We start from the raw sequence: 21493 nt of genomic DNA, 5'->3' as shown, positions 1-21493 counted from the left end.
TTTTTTTTTTTGCTTTTATTAGTCTCTTAGCTAGCTGGATTGAGTAATCAAGTATTTAACATTGTCTTGAATGTTTGTTTACTTATTGTATGTGTGTGTATGTTTATGTCTCAGTCTTTGTGGAAGCACCTTTGCCTGCTGAGCCATCTCTCCAGCTTGTGGCCTTTAAAAACTAAGCCTTTTGATGTCATATTTCTTATGTCTGTCACACTCAAATGTCCACAGCATTTATACCTGAAAGGCAACTTGACTGTGTATGTTGTTCTTGAGTCATTTTGTCCCAGGGCAATATTTTCTAGTATTAAATGTTACTTTTGAGAAATTGGAGGCTTGCTTAATTTCCTCTTGTTGTGTAGTTGCTGAATACTTGAGTTCTTTTTGTAAATTTGAGGGTTAGGTCTAGAGAGATGGCTTAGTTATTAAAGGACTTCCAGGAGAGCCCTGGTTTCATTCCCCACAGCCCCTTACAGCCTCTGTAAGTCCAGTTCCAGGACATCTGTCACCCTCCTCTGGCCTTAATGGGTGCAGGCATACATGCAGGCAAACACCCATATGCAGAAAATAAAAACAAATATATATTAAATTTGAGGTTTAATACCTTTACTATTGAATTGTCTCATTCTGCGTTCATTTGTCTTAGAACACTTTTTTAAACACTTTTTTGTGTTCTTCATTTCTGAGACATCTTAACAGTGTTGAATGTTAAAGCATTACTTTATTCAGTGAAATGAATTTGCCGTCAACCTAGCAGCTGGAGTTTAGTCACTGGGACCCACATAGTAAAAGAAGAGAACCAACTTCTCCTCTGATTGCCACACATGCATTATGGTACATGTACACTCACATATGTGTTTTGTGCTCACAAATGTACATATACAAGCATGCACATACACAGACAGGTAACTAAATAATAATAGATAAATATAATTTAAAAATTTTAATGTGTTTTTTTCATTTTAGGAGAAGTATTGCAAATGGAAGATGATCTGGTAATCTCATTTCAGTTAATGTTGTGTGTAGTTGACTATTTTATTAAGTTCTCACCTCCTGCACTACTCAGAGAACCATACAGTAAGTATTATGAATAAGTCAGTGCTTCTCTAGTTTCTCCTCAGCAGTTACTTATTGACTGTCTTATAGGTCTGGTGTAGTCCTAAAACTGAAAGGATGATAAAACATTAATCAGATGTGGACTCTGCCTTTTGTTCTCAGCTCTCCTTACTGTGACAATACCTGGTATGATCAACCTGTTGAGAGAAAAGTTGGTTAGAACTCAGTCTTGGAGGTTCCGGTCCATAGTCAATTGACCCCTTTGCTTTCAGCCTACTCTAGCAGAAGCACACAGTGGAGTAAAGCTGTTCGCCTTCTATTAGAGTTGTGAAAGAGGGTTAGGAAAAGGATGGAGCCCAATTTTCCCTCAAGGGATGCACCTCTAGTAATCCCCACGCTGGCTAGACTCTGCTGATAGCTGCAAGCTTCAGGGACCAAGACTTTAACATATGGGCTTGGACATTGATTTAAACTATAGAAATCTTTAAGTAGTATAAGTTATAGAAGTTGAACAAATAATTAAGAATGTAGATGGGGGCTGGAGATATAGCTCAGAGGGTAAGAGCCCTGGCTGCTTTTCCAAAGGTCCTGAGTTCAATTCCCAGCTACCACATGGTGGCTCATAACTGTTTATGAGATCTGGTGCCCTCTTCTGCCTGCAGGCATACATGCAGGCAGAACCCTGTATACATACATACATACATACATATATACATACATACATACATACATATATATATACACATATACACACATATATACATATATGATATATGCATGTATACATATATACATATATAAACAAATAATAAATAAAAACAAACTCTTAAAGAAAAAAAAAGAATGTAGTTGGAAGTGATCTGGGTTAATCAAAACAAAGCAAATGTTTTAGGAGGTCTAGAAATACGGAAATTTTTACAGGGCCAATGAGGTGTACAGCCTAACAACCCGAGTCTGATCCTCAGAATTTATGGTGGAAGGACAGGACTGACTCCTGAAAGTTATCCTCTGACCTCCACAGGTGTGCGCTGGTGCCCCACATGTTCATGCACACACACACACACACACACACACCATCATCATGATAATGATAATAATAAATTAAACAAGGCTAGGAAGGTGGCTTAGTAGGTAACAGTGCATATTGCTCTTACAAAGGATCTGAGTTCAGGTCCCAGCACCTATGGTGGGTTGCTCACAACCTCCTATAATTTCAGCTCCAGGGAGACCAAATACCCTCTTCTGGAACTTTTGGGCACTTGCACTTCCTTAAACATACCCTTCACACCACAGACACACACACGCACACACACACTAAAATAAAATAAAATAAAATAAAAATTTAAAATTAAAGAAAATGTGTAGTGGTGGAGGGCCAATCAGTAGCATATAAAAGAATTTGAAATAACATATAAAAGTATTTGCAATGAGTTTGAAGAGTAGGTAAGGTTAAGGAAAGGTTTCCCTTGAAGAAGTAGGGGGAAGGGATATGTGGTAAAGTGGAGTAAAAGACAAGACAGAAGGGCCAATTCTGTAGTAACAACTTAAGTTTTAAATTAGTATTGGATATTGTATGCTAGGACTGATGAACAGTATATGTATATACATATATATACATATACATGTATATGAACAGTAGTTGATACTGTTCAGTGGGTGATGAGAAGGACGGGAAATGTATTTAAGTAAAAGTAACTATTGCTGATATAGTTAGGATAGGTAGCATTAAGCAAAAATAAGTATATAAAAGTCTGTTTTATAGAGTAGGAATGTTTCTTTTGGTTACCTCAAGAATAAGACCTTGAATCACTTTTGAACTATAGAAAATGTAAACTTAGCTAAGGACAAGCTGATTCCCAGCTCCTGAAGAGGTGAAACTGCTAATGATAGTACTAAAATAGATAGAAGATCAAAACATGAAGTCTAAATATATTGTTAAAGAGGCTGAAATAGTGAAAGGTTAATTTACATCTGTGAACAATGACTTCATGGGAAAAATGAAATTTGGAGAATTTTGAGAATATATTAAGAAACATTTTGTTGGAAGAGGCAGAAAAGTTAAGCTAGCATAAACTACATACAAAGCAGGAGAGAATTCTAAAGTAGATAGTAAATATGCTTCAAAAGTTCCCATCCTTTAAAGGTTTCTTTTGTCTGCCTTTTTCTCACTTGTTTTTAATCAATGTTGTAACTGTAAATGTTGGTATACTTCCTGGGTGTGATAATGCGTACCTTTTTGTTGTTGTTCTCAAATAAATTTTATTTATATATATTTGTTATAATTTATTCATTACATATCCCTATTGAAGCCCCTTCCCTCAACTCCTCCCAGTCCTACCCTCCTTCTCTCTTTCCCACTAATTCCTTCCCCTAGTCCAGTGAAAGGGGGAGTTCTCCTCCTCTGCCATCTGCCCATAGCTTATCAAGTCTCATCAGGACTGCTTGGATCCTCTTCCTCCATGGCCTGGCAAGGCTGCATCACCAGGGAAAGTGATCAAAGAGTAGGCAATCAAGTTCATGACAGAGGTCCCTGCTCCCCTTACTTCGGTACCCACATGGTGTCTAAGCTGCCAATTGGCTACATCTGAGTAGGGCATCTAGGTCCTCTCTATGCATAGTCCTTGGTTGGTGTATCCATCTCTGCAGGGTCCCCTGGGCTCAGATTTTTTAGCTTTGTTGGTCTCCTTGTAGGGCTCTCTACCTCCAGATCCAGCTATACCACTCCTGGGAATATACCCAAAAGATGCCCCACCATTCAGCAAAGACATTTGCCCAACTATGTTCATAACAAATGTATTTATAATAGCCAGAATCTATATTCTAGATGTCCCTCAGTGGAGGAATGGATACAGAAATTGTGGCACATTTACACAATGGAATACTACTCATCTATTAAAAACAAGGAAATCATGAAATTTGCAAGGCCAATGGATGGAACTAGGAAAGGTCATCCTGAGTGAGGTAACCTAGAAACAGAAAGTCATGTATAGTATGTACTTACTTATAAGCGGATATTAGTGGTATAATATAGGATAAACATACTAAAATCTACAGACCTAAAGAAGCTAAACAACAAGGAGGACTCTAGGGTGGATACTTAAATCTCATTTAGAATGGAAAACAGGACAGACACCAGAAGCGGTAGAAGAGTGAACAGAATGGGAACCTACTATGGAGGGTCCTCTGAAAGGCTCCACCCAACAGGGGATTAAAGTAGATGCTGAAACTCATAGTCACTTTGGGCAGAGCACAGGGAGTCTTATGGAAGACGTGGGGGATAGAAGGATAATGCACACCTTTAATCACAGCACCTGAAGGCAGAGGCAGAAGCAGGCCAGTCTCTATGGGTTCTACATCAGCTGCTCTACATAGAGAGTTTCAGGACAGCCAGGGCTACAGGGTGAGACCCTGTCTTCCAAAATAAAGTAAGTAAAAAGTTGGTGTACTGAGTTACTTTATTCAAATTGATGTCTTTGTTCTTTCAGTAATTCAAATATGTACTTCCTTGTTTAATTGTAGTGTTAAAAACAAAACAAAAACCCAGGGTGAGATACTGAATTGACTGAACACAGCAAATTTTTAATTAGCTTTTGTGATGGTGATTTCAAATAAAGACATAGTCTGTGTCCATGTGCTTATGCCCTAGCTTCAGAAGACAATTTATAGCCTGTCTGTAGCCTTATATCCCACAAGTTCCCCAGCTTGCATATGGTTTCATCCTGGTATATTTCATTTTACATCTGTAAAAGATCAAGACTTTTTAAAAAGTGCCATTATGACACCTAAAATCTATTAGTTACTGTTAAATGCCACCAAATATATTGTAAATGTTCAGATTTCCAGTTAGCTTATAAATTTGATAAAAGTTTTTGGAAAGACTGACTGCATCAAACTTTGCACGTAATCTCTCCTTTGTGATTGGGTGCTAAACCTCTAAGGTGTTTTCTTTTGTTTGAGACAGGATCTCATTATACAGCCCATGCTGTCCAGGAACTTGCTATGTTTACCAGGCTCAAACTCAGATATCTTCCTGCTTCTGCCTCCCGGTACTGGGATTGAAGGCGTGCACAACAATGCCTGGCTTGTTTCCTTCTAAAACTTGTTCCTCTAGGTTGTAGCTAGAGCTCAGTGTAGAGCACAGAAATCCCAGGCAGGTTGTAATCTGTAGCACAAAACAGCACCCTGCTTCTTTTTCCTCAGTCTCTCTCATGCTTTACTTTTTAAATAATCAGAGTAGAAGGTTTGTGTTTATCACGAACAAGACCCTGGGATCCACCCAGCACCAAAATAAATGATCAGGCTGGTGTCCTGATTAGTTTCCCTCCATCTAGTTTTGATGATTTTTCTTTGTAGATTCTGATTTTCCTGGAAATTGTTTGTTGGGTCTAGAAACAATGAAGTATACTTTAAAAAATTATTTTTTATAATTTAATTACATTATTTTCTCTTGTTCCCTTTCCTTTCCCCAAGTCTTGCTGATATACTCGGTACTCTCTTTTAAATTTTTGGCTTGTTTTTCATACTCACAGGTATGATTTCCTCTGGGGAAGACCATTTCTACTACTCTTGGCATTTCTTAGATGCCTGCAGTTTTTTGTGTAGAGCTATGTAGGGTTTAGGCCTCGTGGGTTTTCCCTCATCCACTTTAGCATGTCTGTTGTTGCTTGTGTTTAGTCAGTCATGTTGGGGAAAGTCCATGGTAGTTCTCTGATAGTTCCAGAATATAACCTTCCTGTTTCTCTGGCTCTTAAATTCTTTCTATCTCCTTTTCTGCATGGCTCACTGAACCTTAAGAGCTAGTGTCTTTAGGTGTATCCACTGGGACTTGGCTTCACAGCTCTGCATTTTGATTAGTTGTGGTTTTCTGTAATGTCTCCGTCTGTCACATAGAGAAGTTTTCTTGTTAAGGAGTGAGGGCTGTACTTATTTGTGGGTGTAGGGACAAATGTTCATAGATTGTTATTAGGAATTGTGCTAGTTTAATAAAGTGAGGGTTGTGATCTGCAATACAGTGATCTGTATAACACCTCTAACCCTTAGGGAGTTTGGTAAGTTTCGAGTACAAGTCTGGTTTCCTTGCTGTTGAGTGGATCTTAAGTCCAGTTAGGGAGCTGTTGTTTACCACCAAGCTATGCATGCCACTGCTGTACTCTCAAGCTACCCTGCCATGCTGGGCACTGTTGTGGGTCTTGGCATCACTAGGTGGGACTGTTGGTTACTCTCCTCCTTCAGAACCTTTCATGATGTCTTCTGTTATCACGAAAACTAGTTCAGAGCGGGGAGGCTTGCAAGTCAAACACAGCTCAGGGCCCTTTGGATTATGCATCTCAGCACCTGCTATCTTCAACAATAGAGACTTACCTTCCACCTCTGGGGAACAACTGAGGGCAGTAGCAATATTCTGAATGTTTTGAGAGTCTCTTGGAATACCCTGACCAACAGCTTAAAACAAGGCTTCTCTTGCCTGGGTGTTGGGTTTTTGTTAGATGGTCTTTAGTTCTTAGAGGGAGCATTTTGAGCCTGGATGGGAAATTTTCACTTATACTGGCTTAAATGTGTTATAGGTAGAAGCTAATAGTGTGAGTCCTTTTGACATTTTCTGACATCTTTGCTATAATACTTTACCTTCCTCTTTTTTTTTTTTTTTTTTTTTTGGATTTGTCTCTCATCCCTTCCTAATTTGAGCCTCCCCACTTTTCCCGTTTCCCCAGTCAAACCACTTGTACCCTCCAGCTACTCCCGTCTCTATTGTTCCCCATCCCTCTCTCCCAGCAGTGGTTCCTTACTTTCCTGGTTTCTGCAGTTCCTCTAGGATATGTACTTTTGTCTGGAGATTTGGAGCTAGGAGGCTCTGGTGAGAAAGAACATAAGGTATTGGTCTTTCTGGGTCTTAGTTACCTCATTCAATTTAATCTTTCTAGCTTCATCCATTTTCCTGTAAAGTTCACGATTTCATTTTGCTTCACAGCTGAATTTCATAGTGCATATGTTCCACATTCTCGTTATCCATTCATTAGTTGAAGGACACTTAGGTTGTTTCTGTTTCCTACCTATTGTAAATAGAGCAGAAATAAAAGTGGAAAGTATCTGTGGAATAGAATATTGAGTCTTTTTGTATATGCCAGATTTAGCTGGGTCACAATGGTAGTTATACTTTTAGCTTTTTTAGTATCCTCCACACTGGTTTCTAGAGTGGCTGGACTGTGTTTAATCATCTATAGTCTCTTTAATAGCTGAACCTACTCAGTTTGTTAGCAGCATTCAAACCAATACAGATGATTTAAGAAAATCACAGATTATCACATTATGTTTCTCTTTTGTTTATTTTTGTAAAGATCACACTTTAAAATGTTATTGATATTTTTGTGTGTAAGGAGGCATGTGCAGTATGACAGAGTGCAAGCAGAGGTCAGACGATAACTTTGTAGAGTCAGTTCTCTCTTTGTTTGTTTGTTTGTTTGTTTGTGTGGATCCCAGAGATGAAACTCAGGGCCTCAGGCATGGGCATCAAGGGCTTTGATTCATGGAGCCCTCTGGCTAGCCCTTTATTCTTTATACTGGATCTTTTTTCTTTTCTTTTCCTTTTTAAAAAAATGTGTATGGGTGTTTTGCCAGCATGTATGCTTGTGTGCCACTTATGTGCCTGGTGTCTGTGGAGGCCAGAAGAGGGCATCTTAACCCTTGGAACTGGACAGATAGTCATGAGGTACCATGTAGATGCTGGGAATTGAACCTGGTCCTGATGCTGAGTCCTCTGGAAGAACAGCCAGTGCGCCTAACCACTGGGACATCTCTCAAGGCCCCTACACTGCAACTTTTAAATGCATTGTAATTTGCTAATACTTAAAATTTTTACACTATATTTATAAATAGAACCAATAAGTATCTGCTTATTCATTTTAAGGACCTAAAAATACAGAAAAATGTTTGTGTTAATTTAGTATTTGTGCAATGGGAGAATCGTGTGCAGGCCTGTGTGTGAAAGTTAAAGGACAACTTGCAGGAGTGAGTTCTTTTTCCCACTGTATGGGTTCCAGGGATTAAACTAGGTTTCGGCTTTCACAGCATTGAGCCTAGGAAACATTTTTGAACATATATACTGAGTAGAATACCCTTATAAGTAATTTGTCTAAGTTTCTCTGAGGATATAGTATTTGGGGAATGAGATTTGGAGTAAAAGAAAAATGTGAGTTGCAAAAACTCGTAGCAGCATGTATATCATAACAGACATTCAGGAACAGGCTTTCGCTCAGTGATAGAGCATTTGTGTAGCATGCATGAAGAACGTGGATTTGGTTGTCAGCACCGTAAAACAAAGGAGGATCCCCAAAAAAGTTAAGATTGTTATTTATATAGTGTACCATAATAGGGAGAATAGATTCTACCAGGATTATTTTAACATTGTCTTAATTATAATTAAAATCCTCATTAGGGAGATGGGCTCTCATGTGGCCTAGGCTGGTTTTGTATTCACTATGTAGACAATGATGGGATTGAACTTTGATTCTCCCTCCACCTCCCAAATGCTGGGATTATAGGTATTGCTGTATTTGGTGCTGAGAAATGAACCTGGGCTTTCATAGTTTTCTAGGCAAGCACTCTACCAACTCAGTTACATCCAGCTCGATTTCATTGATTTTCAATATGAAATGTACAATTGTTTTTATCTAATTTACATTTTTACAGAAACAGCTGTAATGCCCATTAATGGTTCACCCCGAACACCCAGAAGAGGTCAGAACAGGAGTGCCCGGATAGCAAAACAACTAGAAAATGATACAAGAATTATTGAAGTTCTCTGTAAAGAACATGAATGTAATATAGATGAGGTAATTTCTTTTATACTTCCTTCTTTTTGTTCTTACGCTTTTTAAAAAGCAGCTGAGGTAGATACATCTGCAAGGCCTGCCTAACAATTTATGCCTTTGTTGTGAGCACACCTCGTAATTTCTTTTTGTTAGGAACACTTTTATAGGAATAAAATATTTGGAAAAAATAGTTTTCATAATGTCTTACTTTGCTTTTAAAGGGAATAGTTCCTCTGGACTCACTGATTGTGTATCATGAAAACAATGGTTTTCAAATGTGTACTCTGTTGTGCTTCCATTCCACTGAATTTACGAATATCCCTAGTGTTTTAAAGCACCCTGCCAAGAAACCTTATCGTTCCTTTAGTGAAACTAAAGTGATCTAACATTCATTTTCTGCCTTTCCAAATACTATAATATCATATCTGAGTAACTGTTGAGGAAGACTTATTCATGCATAGTATTTATTTTATTCAAGATTTGGAGGATTTGGAGTTGAAAGGATTTTTACAAATAGCATCCGCCACATTCTTACAGTAATGAGTACACATGTCTCCAGAGACTGGTTGCTCTTTGCTCACTGAACCTTTGCTAGAGTTTGAGTTTGGGACGTCTGTTCATTCTATAGATTCTTTCTCTGACAGTTTATGTATTGAAATTTTGTCTACAATTCATATCACCAGATGTGTGAAGTGTTATATCTTTGAAATTCTAACAAATCTGGGAGACAGTGAGGATCTGTTCCAAACTCTAATTAAAGAAGCATTAGAATCATTACCAAGGCATCTAGGCTTTACCACTTTGGTTCTTACTAAATTCATCAATATGTATATTTACATAAATATATTAATTTAAATACAAACTTAAATGTTTGCTTTTCGCCTTTCTAGGGTCACAAATTACCCTGGCAAATAAACTGACAAATGTAGTTGAAATAGTTCTATATTAATTCTTTTATTTAGTCATGAGGGAACAAATAGTAGTGAATACATTTTTCCTACACCCTGGATTGTTTTTATTACTTAAAAAATATATATTTTATATATTATATATTTTATATACTTAAAACATTTTATTTTAAAGATTAAATCAAAATTTCAGCTTAAGGAATTTGTTCTTAGAATTTAGAATCTTTACATATTTATGATTCAAGTGTAGCTAGTAAAAACTAGTATTTTAATTGACACTTTATAGCTTTATATATATAGATATATAACTAGTAGTTAGTTATACTACTTGATAAAATACTAAATATTCCAGATTAAGTGTGAACTGATTAGAAAACAAAACTAGTAAGTGCTTCCTAGACTTAATTCCTGTGTGCTATTTGTGAGAAAGAAGAAGTTTGAGAAAGAAAGTTAGGTAAGAAAAGTAATTAGTTAAACATTCTATAGTACATTTTACTTGTAGAACAGCCAGTTATCTGTGTTTTATAAGTGTCATTTTACAGTATTGGTGTCAGTGGCTCCACATGCTATGAATCCCATGTCATTAACGGTTCTCCACTCACAAACTATTTTATGGTGTGAAATGTTTATTAAAAAGTAAATAATCAAATCAGTAATAAATATTAGTTTGAATGTACTGTAAATGTCAGTTAAAAGTGTGAACAGTTACTGAGATTATATTTTATTGTTTTAAATTTTAATATATAATTATTATAATCTTATATTTATATATTATGTTATATTTTTCAGGTGAAAAATGTTTATTTCAAAAATTTTATCCCTTTTATGAATTCACTTGGAATTGTATCATCTAATGGACTTCCAGAGGTAATTTGAAAGACAATTCAATTAAAATATTAATTGAGGAGGAGCCAGGCTAGGTGGAGCATGCCAATAATCCAGTACCCAAAGCCTCAGATAGGAGGATCTTGAGTTTAAGTTAGAGGCTAGCCTATGTTCTTTCTGTGTCTCTCTGTCTATCTGTCTGTCTCTCAGTGCAAAACAAAAAATCAGTGAAGCGAAGAGTTGATTCTTTGAAAAGATAGACAAGATTGACAAACCTTGAGACAAATGAGCCAGAAAAAAGAACCAACTTATTATAATTAGATATTGAAAAGGAAGCATAACACACAAAAATTAGAGAATAACTAGAGCACCTTTGAAAATCAGTCCAGAAGAAATGGATAAATTTCAAGACATACTTGACTTAGAAATTTAAGCCAAGATTATATGAACAGATTTGTTAAAAACAGTGATGTTGAGAGGGTAATAAGTCTCTTTACTAGAAAAGCTCAAGTCCAGGTGGATTCACTTTGGATTTCACCAATGCTCCTCACACTCTTTCATGGCGCAGAAAAGGATGGAATGCCACAAGATACCAAAACAAAATGATATTATTATATAGCCTCTTCAACAAGTGATTCTGGAAGAAATGTAGAAGAAAGAAATTAGATTCCTAGTTCTCATCCCATAAAAATCAATTAAACTGTATCAAAGTTCTTAACGTATGATCAAAAACTGGAATTTCTACAGAAAAATATAGGTAGACTCTTTAAGGTAGAGATACAGTTTTCTGGGAAAAAGAAAGACTCCAATAGCTCAGGAATTTAATGAAGCTAAGAATCTCTGAGTAGCAAATGAAACTGTTACACGAAGAGAGCCCATGGGATGAGAGGGAATCTCTGGAGGCTATCTTTTAAATTATATCTAGATATAGTATATATTTTTATTATATATATTCCTAGTAGGAATGTAATTAGTCTAGTCTTGATGGAGCCAATAAGAAGGTCCTGAAAAAAAACTAAACATAACATTACTATATGATTAACCTGTCTCCCTTCTGGGTGTATGTTCCAAAGACTCTATGCCGGCATACCATAAAGGTCTTTGTATATCCATGCGTATTGCTGCTCTATCGACAATAGTTAAGTTATGGAATTAGGCTAGATGTCTATCAACAGGTAAATGGATAAAGAAAATGTGATATTTATACACAGTGCAATTTTATTAAGCCTTTGGAGAATGAAGGTGTTTACGTTGTTTTTGGGAAAATAGGTATAACTTGAGATTTAATATTAAGTAAAATAATATAGACTCAGAAATGTGCCGATTAAATGTATTAGTAATTAATTCTGAGTTGCTAATAATGCATCGTTGTTGGATTAAGGAAGGAGATAACGCACTTCCTGGTGTTGCTAGCCAAGAGGGAGTCCAGATTTGAATTCTCTGCTTTGCACTTACCTGTGTCTTCTGTACTTTCTCTGTTGTATGCACCTGAATCTCTGCCTGTCTTAAGGCTGCCTTGTGAATCTTCTTGTCCCTGTGTCACTTCCTGTATGTGTCTGTCTGTCTCTGTGTCTGTGATTATGTATGTCTGTTGTGTGAGCTGTTGTGTGTCTGTGAGGAATGGTATCTTTCCCTCAACAAAGGGCTTTACTCGTATTGATTGAACAGCATAGAACACATTACATGGGGAATGGGATGCTTCACAGAAATCTTTAACACAGTTTTACAAGGAATTAAGTCACTGGCTCGAACTGATCACAGCTGACCCAGATAACAAATTCCGTTGTTTATCAACCAGTATCCATAAAGGGTAGGTTTGATTTTGTTAGAGATTTTAGGAAGTTTTCAACTTCTGTATTTGCAGCTTTATTCGAGTAATAAACATGCTTTATTTAGGCCAGAGGCATGGAGCTGTATGTAATTAAAATTACAGCTATACAGTAGCTTAGGGTGTAAAAGTGATTATGTGGGAAATTCAAGACAGGTGAGTTTGGTTATTAGTTACATTGCTCTCTTAAGGGCAGGTTAAGCAAGCAGTTTGAGTACACAGTAGGCTAGCAGTCTTAGTTTGTAAATGATCTCAAGGTGTATTAGGAACTTTGGCTGTGAGGTACAGCAAAAGTTGCAGTATCTGAGAATATAACAGATAGTTTCAGAGTATTGCATCACCACTTAGACAAGTGCCTTATGTTTGCTTTAATCTGTGGATTCTACATTTTATGTAGATACACAAAACCATGTATTTAAACATTACATGAAAGCAGCAGAAGACTTGAGAAAGTAAAAAAAAAAGAAAGAAAGAAATGAAAGGGAAAGTATGGGAGGATGTGTATGGTCAAATGGTCAAAGTACGTAATGTACTTGAAAGAAACTATGGAACCTCGGACCATGTACAGTGATAATACACCAACAAAAACAAAACTCCAGATACCAATAAAGGAGTCTACAATAGTCTGATGGGTTCTTGTATCTTGAGGAGGGATACCCCATCTAAACTGGGGCAAATGAATTTCTTGGAACACTGTTTTAAGGTGATGAGATTTCTGAGCTGAGTACACATTTATAGAAAATGACTTTTCCAGTGACTGGACTTTGAATAACTAAAGGCTCAGTGGTATGTTATAGTAGAACCTCTTCAAGTAAAATACAAATATTCTTTAAGGTTGACATACAAGGCAGAAGAATGGTCCAGTATGAAACTAGGGAAGCAAGACGAGATGTGGTCTTTTTTTTTTTTTTAACTTTTTTGAGACAGGGGTCTTAGGATTTTGTTGCTGTGAAGAGACACCATGATCAATGCAACTCTTATAAAGGCAGACATTTAATTGGGACTGGTTTATAGTTTTGTGCTTTAGTCCATCATCATCATCATCTTGGCATAAAGCGTGGCAATACACAAGTAGACAAGATGCTAAGAGGAGCTAAGAGTTCTGCATCTTGATCTAAAGGCAGCCAGGAGAAGACTGTGTGTCATACTGAACTTGAGCATAGGAGACTTCAAAGCCTGTCCCCACAGTGACACACTTCCCCCAGCCAGGCTATACTTGCTAGTAGTGCCACTCACCATGGGCTAAGTATTCAAACAAATCAGTCTGTGGGTATCTCTCTGTAGCCCTGGCTGTCCAGGAGCTCTCTCTGTAGACCAGGCTGGGCTCAAACTCAGAGATCTGCCTTCCTCTGCCTCCCAAGTGCTGGGATTAAAGGCATGAGCCACCACCACCAGGTGAGACCTGGTATTTTAGTAGTTTTATTCCTACCTTAGGGATTATAAACTATGCTGTTCTCAACTCTAAAGAGTGTTAAATTTAGGATAATCCTTTCACCCCTTTATAAAGGGTTAGTTTCAGTGGATGCCTTAAGAGAAACTTTACATTCTCAGTGTTGTGTATGTAATTGCCAGTCAGATTGTGCTTCTCCAAGGTAAGACAGGAGTGGTGACTACTCTTTGCCATGCATTAACAACCATTCAGCCCAGTGTATTTATTTAGGGAGACAATTTGTATTTTTGGGTTTCTTCTACCAGTTTTTTTAAAATAATGCAGTTTTTGTTCCCTCAAGGTTAAACATTGACTTCAAATGCCACAGAAAGGGCTAGGGAGTGTGACTCAGTGGTCAAATGCCTGCCTAAACATGTCAAATGCCCTGGGTTCTATCCTCAACACTGGAACTAGGCAGAAAATTTAGAAGTTAAGGGCTCAATGTAGTGGCAGAATGTGTGTTTAATATGTGTAAGACTCTTGGTTCTTCCCTGACACTAGAAGGAAGGAAATATATCACAGAAGACTACTGAACACTGGTTTTAATTTTTATTATCTACCTCCCTCCTTCCCTACCTGTCTGTCTTTCTGTCTGTCTAGTTCTATGAGACAGTTTCTCTGTGTAACCTTGACTGTCCTGGTATTCACTTCTTATATCAGGCTGGTGCTGAACTCACAAAGATTGCCTGCCTCTTCCTTCTCTTGTGCTGGGATTATAGGTGTGCACCACTACACCTGGCAGAACACTGGTTTTAAATTGTGGTTATAAGAGCTCAGAACCAATAAGTTGTTTATAGTTTCTAGCAATTGAAAAGGCATGATTGAAAGTAAGTTGTAAAATTGTGTTAATTAGGTGTCTTAGTTACTTTTCTGTTGTCATGACAAAACACCATCACCAAGGCGATTTATAAAAGAGAATGTTTCATTTGGGGCTCACAGATCCAGTGGGTTATAGTCCATGGCCACCCTGGTGGAGCATGGCAGCAGGCATGGCACTAGAGTGGTAGCTGGAAGCGTGTATGCGGATCCACAGCCAGAAGCAGAGAACTAATAGGAACAGTTTGGTTTAAAAACTCAAAACTCACCTCAGGTGACACACCTCCTCCAACAAGGCTACACCACCTAATCCTTCTCCAACTGTCTACCAACTGGGAGCCAAGAGTTAAAGTATATGATCATATGGTGGCCACTGCATCCAAACCATGACATTAGGATAATTGAGCTCATTTTCTTTCCACAGATACTTAACTAAAAAGAGGTAGAGTGAACCAAAAGCTTTGGAAAAGATTATTTAAAATATATAATTGAGAGAATTATTTATGTTTGGAGAAATATTTTATTTTATAGTGAGACTATAGTAGAAGATTAAAAGAGAAAGATATATTGCATGCTTGGAGAATCTTAGAAATTAACTAGTTATAAATGACATTGAGAATTGCAAATTCAAAACCCTGAAGCAATGTTATTTTTTAAAGCACTGATATGACCACGAATTCTACTCAGAACTCAGAAGGTTCTTAAAAGGTTGTATAAAATTACCTTCATACTCCACGTATAATAATATGACATAAGTGAATTTTGTACTTAGATGCTATCTTTAAGATTTTTCATTTTCCTATGCCAGTATTCCAAAAATCCAAAGAAGTGTAAAATATTAAATGTGTTTGGTTCTGAGCATGTTAGGTGGGAACTGTTCATCCTGTGAGGACTGTTTCTGTTGTCAGCACTGTGTTGTGCCATTGATGATCGTTGTCTAGCTACATAAAACTATAGTAAGTGTAAGTATACATAAAATAGGAGCTTATGTGTAATATTCTATAATTCAGTTTTAGACAGATCTTATTTTGGATGTGGATTCAGTGTGTTCTTTAAAATTACATATATATAGTACAAAAGTTCTTTAATAAAATCTACTTGTGAATCCTAAGAGTTATAACACAAAAAGGATAATTGCCAATTTTTTTCTTTTGAGGTTGAAAGTCTCTCTAAACGCTATGAAGAACTTTATCGTAAAAACAAAGATTTAGATGCAAGACTATTTTTGGATCATGATAAAACACTTCAGACTGATCCAATAGACAGGTATTGCAATATTGTATTTTTATATACTGACATGCTTTTTACATAGAATGATAATTACTGATATATTACATAGATTTTATTAATTAACTTATTAATTTTATAACAGATAATTCTCACATGTCTTCATCCAATGCAAAGGCAGTTCTTTTAGCATATAACTAATAACTAATGGGGATTTAGTGTGAAGTATGTGCTGTGACAGTTTTCTAGTTTTGTTTGTTTTGGTCAGCTAGATAGTTTTTAAATGTGTAACAAAAGAAGATGGTTGAACTAGTTAGTTTATTCAAGTGGTGTCTCTTCCATTCCATCCTTTTTATATACTGTTGCCTTATTGATATTTAAAACAATATTCTCTTGACTTACCAAATAAGATTTCTAAAATAGTGAATGGCTGAGAATAATTACAGTTTTTAACTGTTCATATTCGTGAAGCTAATTTAACTCCTTAAGAAGAATTCTTTTACTGTGCTATTAAAACCTGTAATTTAGAAATTAAACACATTAAAATGTTTTTAGTTTTATCTAAGTAGAAATGCAAACTTTGGACTGCATTGTGAGCTGTAATGTTTTAAGATTCCACATGGCTTAGCTGTTAATGCCACCAGCCAGAAAACAGCTTCCACTTTCCAGAATAGTATACTCAGTAGTTCATATGCCACTTTGCTGTAAACCCGTGGAAGGAGATCCATGCTGAAGAATGATGGTGAAAAAAAATCATACAAGCAGCACTAGGGTCTTTATTCAATGGCACTTACCTTATAGAGAACATTTGTGTGATGCCATGAACAACAGGAATTATTAATTATTATTGATATTTATTAATTAATAACTGCTTCTTGGACCCACAAACATAATTGTAAATTTCAGTATGAGTTACTTTGCTTATCATTTAGCTTTGAAACAGAGAGAACTCCACGAAAAAACAACCCTGATGAAGAGGCAAACATGGTTACTCCACACACTCCAGTTAGGTATGCGATTTCTTGGTTCCAGCTTTCATTATAATTGTTGATTCAGTGCTGTATAAGTGTTTCAGACTTGCTCTTTGTTGACTTAGTATTTCTATAGCATGTAACAAATATATATGGAGGACTGTTTTGTCTAGAATCTTTATGACTTGCTTATGCAAAAATATTAGTTGATTGTTTTATATATAAAGAACATAACATAAAATGTTTGTTTTCTTTCTTTTCAGAAAGAAAAGCATCAGCATGTAATGTTGCATAACCTAGAATTATTTTTATGTCCCTTCCTCACTCATATCCCCATTTTGGTATCTATTATCAGATCTAGCCAAGTGTTCAAGTATTTCTTGAGTTCATGTGCTTTTTTCCTTTTTGTCTAGTCTCGGCACCTTTGTGCAAGAGAGCTCTCTTTCTCTTGAATTTGTACAATAGCTCTCTGATCATGTCATTCATATCTTACCATTGTAACTTTCTTGTCCTAATAACCTGTTTTCCACAGAGTTCTCAAATAATAGTTCATGAGTGTAAATCAAATTGTGTGTGTTAACTACTGTTCAAACCCTCAGAATACTTGTAGTTACATTTATAATACAAAACAAATTCCTTAACAATCCCCAAACCTTACATGACTGGGTTTCTGTTGCTTGGCCAACCTCATTTTGTTCTTGTTTATTCTGTGTTGGTCACATACCAGCCTTCATTTCAGTTTTTGAACTGTCAGAGATCTTTTGTACTTGAAAGCCTTCATACTTGGTATTCTCTCTTGAAATTCTTTCTATGGATTTCCACCTCTTCCTTTATGTCTATAATATAACTATAAATCCATTTACACACTTACATGTTTTTCACCAATACCAACAATAGCCTTTAAATTGCTTTCCTTATGGACCATGGCTGTTTTTTGTTCAGTTTTAATAATTAAGACCTAGCATGGTGCTTGGTACATTGTAAGCAAGCAGTGATACTTATCAAATGGCTGTAGGTGTATAAACAGACTCATTTTCACACCAGCACAGCAGTATACTTATGGCCAAGTTAATGAAATAACATCAATTGTATGAAATTATGTCTCAGCTGAATTTTACCAAGAGGTAATATTATAATAAAGAGGCACTGAAATGTGGCACAGCATAATCTACCTGGGAACCATTAGCAGTTCTGTTCTGATGATGAGATGAGGGGATGAAATTGCAGGAATGGAAAACAGCGATTAGCAGACCGTCTTTGCATACTTTATCTGGTGTATGGTCTGGCCTGTGTTTTAAATTGGCGATAAAACATAAGTAAGGATAAAAATAAATTTGCTTTCTCAGCGAAGTGTTTTTGTTTTTGTTTTCTTGTTTTCCTGGGGACCATATTCAAGGCTTTCACATGCTAAGCAAGCTCCCTGTCACTGAGCTACATTCCCAGCACAGACTATAATTTTACAGCTCTACATATCAGTGGTGCATGAGGGAAGACTGAGTACAGAACAGGTTAGAAATAGAACCATCAGTGCATCTTAGTGCTTAGACCAGGATGTAAATTAGAATAACCTGAGGAACTTTTATATTCTCCATGCCCATGCTTTTCACCCATAGTGAGTGAAAATCTCTGCACGGACCTATTGGAGTAGTTCAGCTGAGACATGCCAAAGATCTGAACAAAACGAATAGTGGTGGGAATGAAGGAACAGGAACAGGTTTGATAAATGTGATAGAGTCATGTTTCATATATAATTCTTACAGCATGTATGTAGATATCTAGTAAGCAGCAAGATGTAAGGTACCCATAGATCTGGGAATCATCAGGGCAAGTTAAAAACATAAAAATGCGTGTATCTGCCTGAAGCCAGGAAGTATAAAGGCAAGAATAGATGGTAAGGGTTGATTTCTGAGGAATGCTGTCGTAAGAACTGGTAGAACTGGTTAGGCTACAGTCAGCTGGTATTGAGCATAGAGCCAAGAGTCTAAGAGAAGGTGCCAGTATCAAAAAAGAGCAAATATTTGGATGAATTGCCCCAAGGAGGTCCACAGTGTTGTTTTTAGTAATTGGTCATTTGTGGCATTAGTCATTGTAACTTTGGTTTATCTACAGTAGCTATAAAAAATGTAATGTGTGAAAGATGAAGTATAGAGAAGCCTGGTGGAGAACATGGCATGCTTTATATTATATTTAAATCAGCCTTCCAGCCCTAAACAGTCCTTCTTTGCATCCCTATTCAACATTTCACATACCCCGTTACTATGAAGCTCTGACACTAATCTTTACACTACACACAAGTATGTTTTCTGCATATAAAACTGTAGAATTGTGGAGGTGCTGAGAGACTGGCAAATTTTGTGCTTTAGCAATCCTGACTTTTAAAGCTACTGAGGTCCTTACTCTCCTTCTTTAAAATCTCTGTAGAGAAGGTTTGTTTGATTCTTCACAGGGATGTCTGAACATCTTAGTGTCCTTATTTGAAAGTTTACGATATTTAAAGATAGGCATAGTGGTCCTTTCTTGTAATCTCCAGATTTGGGAGGCTGAGTCTTGGGCTGTCTCAAGTTTGAGTCTAGCCTATGTCATATAGTGAGGCTCTGTCTTGGAGAGTAGGGAATTGACACTTAATTGTAATATTTTCTTGAAAGAAGAGCATTTTGATGCTAGTTACCTGTCCATGTAATATGAAATATAAGGAATATTTCTAGAAAAACTCATTAGTTTGACAAATAATTCTCTAGCAATAGCATTGATACTTAGTTTTATTAGTACGTTTATCAGTTCTATAGTTACATAGTTATTGATACTTTTCTGAAAGATTTATGTACACTGTAATTTTTAAGTTTTAACATGCTAGCAGATTTTTATTTTATTTAAACAAGCTTTCATATCGGGGAACTTCTCAAGATATATGGGATACATAGTATGTTAAAAAGATGTGCTTAACTTCAATGATAGTTGTGTCTCATTCTTAATTTTTGCCCTTTGTTGCTTAGTGTTTCCTCCTGTGTTTTTTTCTCTAGGACTGTAATGAATACTATCCAACAATTAATGGTGATTTTAAATTCTGCAAGTGATCAACCCTCAGAAAACCTGATTGCCTATTTCAATGTAAGCCATATGTAAAATATCACTTTTTTGTTGTATCTTGAAAGAAATATGAAATTAGAAGCTAAAGTACCAAGTATATTTTTAAATACTTATCTTCCATCCAACATGTACTTATTTTGTATTTTATTTGTTGCTCTTTGAACCGCCCCAGATTTGATGATTATTTTATTTAAATATTGCTAGTTTTAGTTTTAGTAGTATGTTTACTACTTTCCTTGTGACTCAGACACTTACCTTTGAGATACTTTCTTTTTCCATTTCCTTCCTTCCTTCCTACCCCTACCGTACCCACTTTTAGAAACAAGATCTCGTCATGTAGCCTGGGCTGGCCTAGAACCAGGTAGACCAATCTAGCCTTCACTTTACAGAGATCCGCCTGTCTCTGCTTCCCAGTGCTGACTAAAGGTGTGTGCCACCATACCCCACTCTTTTTTTTCTTTCCCTTTTCTTTCATTTTTAAAATTTTCTTTTTCTTCTTTTCTTCACATACTGTATATGGATGTATCTACATGGGTGTTCTTGAAGTCTAGAGGTCACCATCTGGTGTCTATCTTCTTTTATAGCTCTTTACTTCATTTTTTTCATTTATTTTTATTTTTATTATTAGTTACATTTTATTAACTCTGTGTCCCAGCTGTATCCCCCTCCCTCATTCCCTCCAAACCCCACTTTCCCTTCCTCATCTCCTCCCTGCCCCTTTCCAACTCCACTGATAGGGGAGGTCCTCCTCCCCTTTCATCTGACCCTGTTTTATCAGGTATCTTCAGGATTGGCTGCAAAGTCTTCCTCTGTGGCCTAGCAGGACTGCTCCTCCCTTGGAGGGGGAGGGGAAGAGGTCAAAGAGCCTGCCATTGAGTTCATGTCAGAAATAGTCCCTGTTCCCTTTACTAGGTAAACCCACTTGGTTACTGAGCTACCATGGGCTATGTCTGAGCAGAGGTTCTAGGTTATATCCATACATGGTCCTTTGTTGGAGAAACATATAAGACCCCTGTGTCCAGACATATTTGGTCCTTGTGGAGCTCCTATCCTCTCCACATCATACTAACTTCCCCTTCTTTCATATGATTCCCTGCACTCTGCCGCAGGCTTGGTTATGAGTCTTAGTATCTGCTTTGATACACTGCTAGGTCGAGTCTTTCAGAGGCCCTCTGTGGTAGGCTCCTGTCCTGTTACTTCATTTTTAAAGACAGGATCTCTCACTGAACTTTGGGCTTACCAATTGCTGTACTGACTGCTCTGTGAGTACCCAAGATTGAGTCATCTTGTCTCTGTATCCCACTCTGATATGACAGATGTGTGTTGCCACATCAGGCTTTTATGTACAGTCCAAGCTTTGGTTCTCATGTTTACATACCAACTACTCTACCCACTGAGCCATCTCCCCAGCCTGTCTTTTCTTTTCGTTTCCTTTCCTTTGGTTTCCTTTCCTTCCCCTTTTCCTTTCCTTTCCTTTCCTTTCCTTTCCTTTCCTTTCCTTTCCTTTCCTTTCCTTTCCTTTCCTTTCCTTTCCTTTCCTTTCC

At 36.9% G+C, this 21493-nt stretch overlaps 1 protein-coding gene across 1 annotated transcript in view; it reads left to right on the top strand.

Moving 5' to 3' along the window:
* The window catches only part of Rb1 (RB transcriptional corepressor 1), a 104617-nt gene that overhangs the window by 8068 nt on the left and 75056 nt on the right, over positions 1 to 21493 (top strand). Inside the window, exons 4-9 of the mRNA XM_055609863.1 lie at positions 955 to 1071; positions 8737 to 8879; positions 10556 to 10633; positions 15821 to 15930; positions 16824 to 16901; positions 19883 to 19970. Coding sequence (XP_055465838.1) covers positions 955 to 1071; positions 8737 to 8879; positions 10556 to 10633; positions 15821 to 15930; positions 16824 to 16901; positions 19883 to 19970 — 614 coding nt within the window. The remainder of the gene's footprint in view (positions 1 to 954; positions 1072 to 8736; positions 8880 to 10555; positions 10634 to 15820; positions 15931 to 16823; positions 16902 to 19882; positions 19971 to 21493) is intronic.

The sequence above is a fragment of the Psammomys obesus genome, unplaced genomic scaffold (genome assembly GCF_907164565.1).
Source record: "Psammomys obesus unplaced genomic scaffold, mPsaObe1.curated_primary_1811, whole genome shotgun sequence".
In the NCBI taxonomy this organism is placed as follows: domain Eukaryota; kingdom Metazoa; phylum Chordata; class Mammalia; order Rodentia; family Muridae; genus Psammomys; species Psammomys obesus.
This window is presented reverse-complemented; position numbering and strand designations above follow the sequence as displayed.